Genomic DNA, 7272 nt, shown 5'->3' on the forward strand with positions numbered 1-7272 from the left:
ATTCAAATTACAAATATTTGGATTTAAGATTATTGATATGGTCTTGAAGTTATGACTTTCTACCAAAGAAATATTTCCTATTGACAGTGTTCTGTGTATTATCCATAGTCCAGTCAGCTCTATTGCATTGGGGCTGTATCTTAAAACATCGACAAATTAAACTCACACTTGTAATTTTTCGTTTATTTGTGACTTCACCACAAGGTCCATTCAATTGTATTTAATGTATTACACAATCTTCCACAGCAGGCAGAGTTGATGGAAAAGGAGATATGATGCAACTCAAAGCTCCACAACAACTACTCCGTCGACCTTGTGGTGTGATTGTTTTGTTGTTTTCAAGGACAAGAAAGAACATTCAATCACTCAGAAGTCCTTAAAATGCTCATAAAAACTGGAAATTTGACAACCTATATTGCTATCACATGCACTGAGGAAGATTGTGTGATATGATCAAAAGCTCCAGAACAGCTACCTATCTATCTTATGTGACATAGTGCTTGTATGTCTCAAGACCACATTTCCCATAAAGCCCTAGTTCTCTGCCACAAACAGGACAAGTGATGGTCACAGTTGTTCATATTATCAAATAAATGTTTGTGAATAGAACATGTTTATATTAGAAATTATATTAAAATTCTAAACCCAGGACACTGACTGTAATGAACACTGACAAGGATTATTTGAGTGGACACACATACTGTAAGCAACTGTGTAATACGTGCAGCTAAAACATTATCTCCCATGACTGAAGCGCTCACAATTGTCCATCCAGAATATGATGGGAGGAGGCAGGCCAGCAGGGGGTCGACACGGCAGCACCAAGGACACGCCCTCCTGAACGACAATTGGCTTGATTTTCTCCTTCGACCACAAGGGGGACCCTGGATTGTTTGAAGAACGATATACACATCAATGGATGAGGACTCATAATTTGACATTAAATATGGGTTGCTAATGGACTGTTGCTGACATAATGACAGCGGTGACGAGGCAAGATGAAAGGGATGATGCTTTACTGAATAACAATATGCAAAAGGAGAAAAACAAAGGATTATTTGCTCTATCTACTGTTACAACCTGCAAAGTAGGACATGCCGCTCTCTATATGCAACCTTTACCTTTCAGCAGTGCTTTGAAGATGGAAAATTCAACTTATTTATTAGAAAAGAAAAAAAAAGAATGATGTGAAAAAGATGTGAATATGCATGATATTAAGAAAGTGGAAGAAAATAAAATGATAGAAATGATAGACTGCACTTCGCTTACTGGACTGTCGCACGACTATGTTATTGGAAACAGCAGTTCCATGTTTGTTCCTTGCCGTGCACTGGTACACGCTTTCGTAGTGTTCAGCCTTTGCTCTGCTTATGTCCACCACCAGGGTCCCAGAGTGGGGTTTCATGGTCACATTGGGGTCCTGGTCGATGTCAAAGTGGGTCCCATTTCTTGTCCAGGAAAAACTGAGGAGCAAAAAAACAGACCGGTGTCACAAGAGTGTAGCTCATATTCACTGATGACGAATTGTGTTATGATAATCTGGTCAAACGCACAGCCACCACACTGTATACAGGAGGTACTGTGAAAAGGTTAGATAAATGTTAAGTGGTTAGGATAGCATGTGTGTGCTCTTGTACTTCCTGTTCGTCCTACATGAAAGGGACATTTCTGCTTCAGTGTTGTTCTCACTGGTTTGAAGTAGGTGGAGTTTGGTTTAGTTCTAAAAGGTCAATCAGAGTTTAGCAACATTTGTATCAAAGGCAATCAAATCTGATCTGACACTGTCCTGATAATAACTCCTAACAATTAATACCTAAGAATGTTTGTTTTTCCTTCACTTTAACTTGGATTGTTGCTTATTTTGTCCTGAATATTTACTGTAATAGAGAAATTATTAAGCTTAAATCCAAGTTTCCAAGGGTTTTAAAAGAGAATTTCAAAAGTTGTGGGTGTGCAAAATCTTTTCTACTTGCCAGTCTTTTCAAGGGTGTTTGAGGGTTTTAGGGTTATGTTATCGCTATGCTAGGTGAAGGTTAAGAAATATATTTTGTCAGTTAGGGTCCTTGCATCCTAATTACCTAATTGGTCTTTGTATAGAAGTACAAATGTGTGTGTTAAAATTAAAGTTATTAATAGGTGGTGTGTAATAGGTGTTAACACTGATATAGACAAAGGAAAGAGGATGGCATAATAGCAAAAGATTCTAAAGCATTAGCTAAAATCAGCCTTTGGCAAGGGCAGCATGTGCAGGAATAAAATAACAGCTTTACTTGTTATAAAGTTTGAATACTGAACTTTACCCATCATATTTTAAACTACATTTTCTGGAGACTTGCTGTCAGCTGAAGCTTTTAGCTGAAATTTGACAGCTGGTGGTTGAATCCACACCTGGAATATCTTTTTTAGTAACAGCATCATGAATGCAAATTCCTACCTGGGGTGAGGCTTTCCCTTCGCCTCGCAGTGGATTATAATATTCTCTCGTGGGTCGATGATGTAATCCTTGGGGGATTGGTGAGTTATGGTCGGCGGCTGCGGCACTAAAGGTGAAATCAGAAAAAGGGATATTCAATCATGACCTTTACTGCATTACTAAGCCTTTTCTGTTGCTGTATTGACCACACAAGCAGTCATTACCTATTGCATGCAGACTTACCACACTGAATCAAACCAGACGGCGGGTTGCTGACAGACACAAAAAGCTCCATAACATGTGCAACACCGGAAAAAAGGCATGCAGAACGCTCAGGTACATTTCACTTTATTGTAATGATCCGATACCTAATGTATTCCTGTCAGCGCTGGGGAGATGACTAATGGACTATGACAAAACAAATGATATAAGAACTCATGCTGTTTGCAATATTGTTCTACGGAAAAATGCTCTACCTGTGCAGCAACACACCGAACAAAAACAGCAAACAACAAAACAAAGAGATCAATGCATGCAATATATTACTACCACTTCAAATCACACTCATCCTAAAACAAACAAAATATAATATAACGATATAATAAAAAAGGATCAAACGTAACCTTTAATGCACAACAAAAAAAATGCGAGCACAATCTCTGCAGTGAATTCACACTAGTAATTCACACCAGTTTGAGACTTACATCCTTCCAGAACTTTTCCCCCAAGAATCAGCAAACAAGAGGGGAAAATTGTGACAGTAAAGAGAACCAGACATTAGTGGTCGAAAATATCTTCCTGCATTATTTCTGCTTCAAACATTGTTTAAACAAAGCCAGTTCCCAGTTGAGAAATGCCAGCCCCTGGCGGTCAACAGCTCTAAACAAACAATACATAGGTCTAGGTAGAAGATCTGCTACCACGGAGACATCAGGCTGTGGTGGTGGAGTTTACTCTGGAAAATTCTTTCCTTTTCCCCATCAGTCAAAATGGGGAACCCTGGGTCTAAAAAGCATCAACATATAGAGTCTGACCCTAACAATAGTTAGATATACAGATGTATATAAAGTTAAATGAGTACTTCGACACTGTCCCCATTGGTCATGATGACAAATGGTAAAAATGAAGATATTGCAAGCAGTTAGCTTAGCTTAACTCACTGGAAACAGCACGAGTAGCTCTAAAGATCTTATATAAATACCAAAGAGTAAAAGTGAAATGTTTCAATTTCTGTCTTTCAGTTTTATTAACGTATATACATGAGAGTGGTATCAACCTTCTCATTTAACTTTGCAAAATGTTGAGCTATTCCTTTAGTTGCTTTCTATAAAATGTCAGAAAATAATGAAACATGGCTGTTTCTCAGAGCCCAAAGTTCAAATTCAAACATATTCAGTTTACTGCCATATATGTGACCAGCTAATGTTTTGCTTGATAAATGATGTCGCTTAATTAACTAATTGTTTCCGCCTCAAGACTTCTCAAGCCGTTAGACCATTTACACTCTCTTGCATATGAACATGTTGTGTGGTGCGTGATCTGTTGCCTTACGGTCTAGTGGGACCTCCAACGCAGTGGCGAGGTGTCCCAGGAGCAGCACCAGTAGTGCTGCGTCCATCCTCCTCCTCTCCATCATCGGTGTGTGACGCAAAGGTCGGCCCCAAAACGCAGTGACTCCTCGTCTCTTTGCTCAGTCACGCTGTCTGAGGACACGTGCACATTCACAACTACAGGGGGAGAAAGAGAAAGAGAGAGACAGCGTCAGAGATAAGAGGATAGAAGCAGGAACAGAGATTACTGGGTTGAATAGCACATCCAGTTACTGCGGCTATCAATCATAATACTGAGTTTGTTCTATTTTGTGTTCATCAGCTGGTGAGAGAGAGAGAGAAAGGGAGAATGGGAGAGAGACAGACACATATGGCTCTGGCCACAGATCAATGTTAGTTGCCATGCAGTGCAGTTTGCTGGAAGCTATCTGTTTGATCTAGTACACTACAATGCAGGCCGACTGGGCCCACACGGGCTCATTTTGCTCGACTAATCACCGCCGTGGCCACGGTGCCATTAGGCTTCTACACCATATCGATCACATCAGCCAGCAGATCACATGCCAAGGGACAAGACAAGGGGACACTCACTCTACTTTCCATTTTACTCTCAGCTTTATCAGTTTGATTGACTGACTGACTGAGCCAGCAGCAAACTGACCGGCAGTGAGGTCAGATTTCAGACACTGAGCCATCATTCTTTCATGAGATTGTTGTAGTGGGAAACATCACGTGTCATTGGGAAGATCTTAGATCTCTTACATCTTACTGGACTCCGTTCAGTGTTGACAGATGGTACAAGTTCAACAGGAGTTCAGATTCATGCGAGGTGCCTTGTTTACATGTTTTCAAAAACTAGAGAAAAGCTGCTGTGTTTTATAATATCCGATCCAATGGGTTGGAGGTGTAAGACAATACAAACTTCCTCAAAATGACCAACCTGACCTGTTTTTACTCCCAGATTGTATTCATAACACATATACACTGATTTGTAAATACAGGTCATTGTGTCCTGCCAAATATGTCCAGCGCTTCTGTAAGCTATTTGGCCATTGATTAACTGTTAATTAAGTGAGGATTTCCTTTTGTTACACAGTATATTCTAAGTATGTCCCCATCACATCTGTGAACAGACTAGAGAGCAAAACAGTATGTATGTACTGTATTGAACAAAGCAGGTTTGAAATCTTTCTGTTGTTGCCAGGCAGCTCAGTGCTGCCATATCACACCTTTATCCAACCAGAAGCAATTATTTATTGAGGCAGCTAAAAAGGAATGACAGCAAAATGCAAATATTGTAATAATCACTCTCAGGGTCATCAAAACCAATGTGACCCACGCTTCAATAATACCTACTGAGTCCAATTTATTTTGGTCAATTTAATTCAAATTTACATAATTCAGCCCTGTTACAAAGAAATGATCAGTATAATTCATTATTTTCATATAAATGTGAGTGCAGCTTGTAAATCATGAGCAAAGAGAATGAGGAAGCAGAACTAATGAGGAGACGTTTTCTGTCTTTTTAACAACAGCAGCCTGACCTGTTTTTATCTCACTCTCCTGCCTGTCTTACCGAAGGCATCCGCTGGCACAGTATTAAAATGTCACAGCTTAATTTAGAGCTCAGGCAGGCTAATTTGCTGCGTTATCACAAAACCACACTATCAAATTTGGGATATTAATTCCGGTTACCTTCAGAAAGAATCAAGCCGAGCCCATTAAATGTGGAGCTGTATACGTGTATTGCTCTCTCCCGCCTTGGGGTGTGGGTCAGGCTGGGGCTTTAGATGAGGTGGTGCAAGCTGTGTCTGAGACTAGAGGCTAGAAAGCCAGGCATTCAGGCCCTGGCCTGGTCCTCCTTTGGGAACTGATGTATTTGCTAGTGCTGCCCTAAAGTCATGATTCAGTACCCAGAGCCGGTGTGTTGAGTGGCATAGAAAGAGACCAAGGCTAACGCCTGCTGCCCCCGGCTTCCACTGCACCTCTCTAGGGAAGGCCTGTATTATTCGCCTAGGGCAGCCAATCACACTGCTGTGGACACCATCAGGCAGCTCTGGCTTGGGATTTGACATAAAAAGATCCAGGGGGGGCAATTTCATCAAGCTCATTTGCAGGCTGCAGGCAGGGGTGCTGAACCCATACTGAGCAGAAAACCTGCAACAGACTTGTGTCATCAATGTTTATTTTCAACTCGCTATGTGTTAATACGATCAGATGCCATTTGTGCAAAACCCATTCATGGTGATTAGTGAGGTATTGCATTGCAGTGCCAATTCAATTTTGTTCATGTAAAACGTTATTGAGATCACTATCATTTGTAAAAGAACATAAAATACAGGCTGAACTTGGCAGTGAACTGTCACAGGTGAAGCGAAAAAAGGACAGACTGTGACAGCAAGAGAATAAATGTGTTAATTATAAATTTTATGGTGAATCCCTGAAAGCCTGGTGATTCTTATCTGGAAAGGAGCCAGGGCTTTATCCAGGATTCATTTCCCAATTTAATGAGGTGTAGCAGCTCAGCCCAAGCCAGTCACCGTGTGTGTCTTTGTGTGATTACTGTATATGTGTGCCTGTATTCATTTGTGTGCTATAATTATCCATGTGAGCTGCAGTGATATGGGGCCAACCCTTTACATCCCTCTCACAGTTGGAAGACAGTGGAAACTCAAGTGGGGCTCTTAAGATGAGGAACTAACCACCAGAGCCTGAAACTACTGAAATCCACTGCCTTAACAGTGGGCATAAAAAGATTAAAAAAAGATCCTGACTTTACCCTATTCGAATTAAGTAGTGGAGACTTCATGTTTATAATTCTAAAACCTTCATTTTATCGTGGTATGCGGCAAAAGCCTGCATAATGAGTCTATTTTGAGCTTAAACTTGGGCATCTTGAAGAAGAAACTACAGTTCAAAGTCCACTTCTCAATTGAATATAGAATTCTTCGAGGGTACATGCAATCACAAAACATCCATCACAATTGTTGAACCTTTCTATGCGTCTAGTGCTGACAGAACTGGAAAAGCCAAAGTAAATAAAGCTCACTTCATCGCAGACTGCTGAGGCAGAGATAAAAAAAACAGTACTGTTTGGAGTGCTGTGCCAAAAGCTGTCAGGCAGCTGATAAAATCGAAACAGGAAATGGTCTGTTAGAAAGAAACACGACAGGTTGGTAAGGACACTTACAGGGAGGATTTTTAGCTATTTCCCAAAATAGATTAGGGCTATGAGGATAACAAACTGAGCTACTGCCTCACTTAGAAAACACAATACAATAGTTACTACAGAGTACTTAAAAGATCAGA

General features: G+C 40.5%; 1 protein-coding gene across 1 annotated transcript in view; it reads right to left on the reverse strand.

The window, feature by feature from the left end:
- Positions 1-7272, reverse strand: part of LOC118330502 (neuronal cell adhesion molecule-like) — a gene marked incomplete in the record, with an annotated part of 68766 nt that overhangs the window by 18747 nt on the left and 42747 nt on the right. Inside the window, 5 exon segments of the mRNA XM_035665051.1 lie at positions 762-884; positions 1270-1463; positions 2435-2540; positions 3118-3129; positions 3965-4140. Coding sequence (XP_035520944.1) covers positions 762-884; positions 1270-1463; positions 2435-2540; positions 3118-3129; positions 3965-4049 — 520 coding nt within the window.

The sequence above is a fragment of the Morone saxatilis genome, unplaced genomic scaffold (assembly GCF_004916995.1).
Source record: "Morone saxatilis isolate NCDOM2014 unplaced genomic scaffold, NCSU_SB_2.0 Contig2, whole genome shotgun sequence".
Classification (NCBI taxonomy): domain Eukaryota; kingdom Metazoa; phylum Chordata; class Actinopteri; family Moronidae; genus Morone; species Morone saxatilis.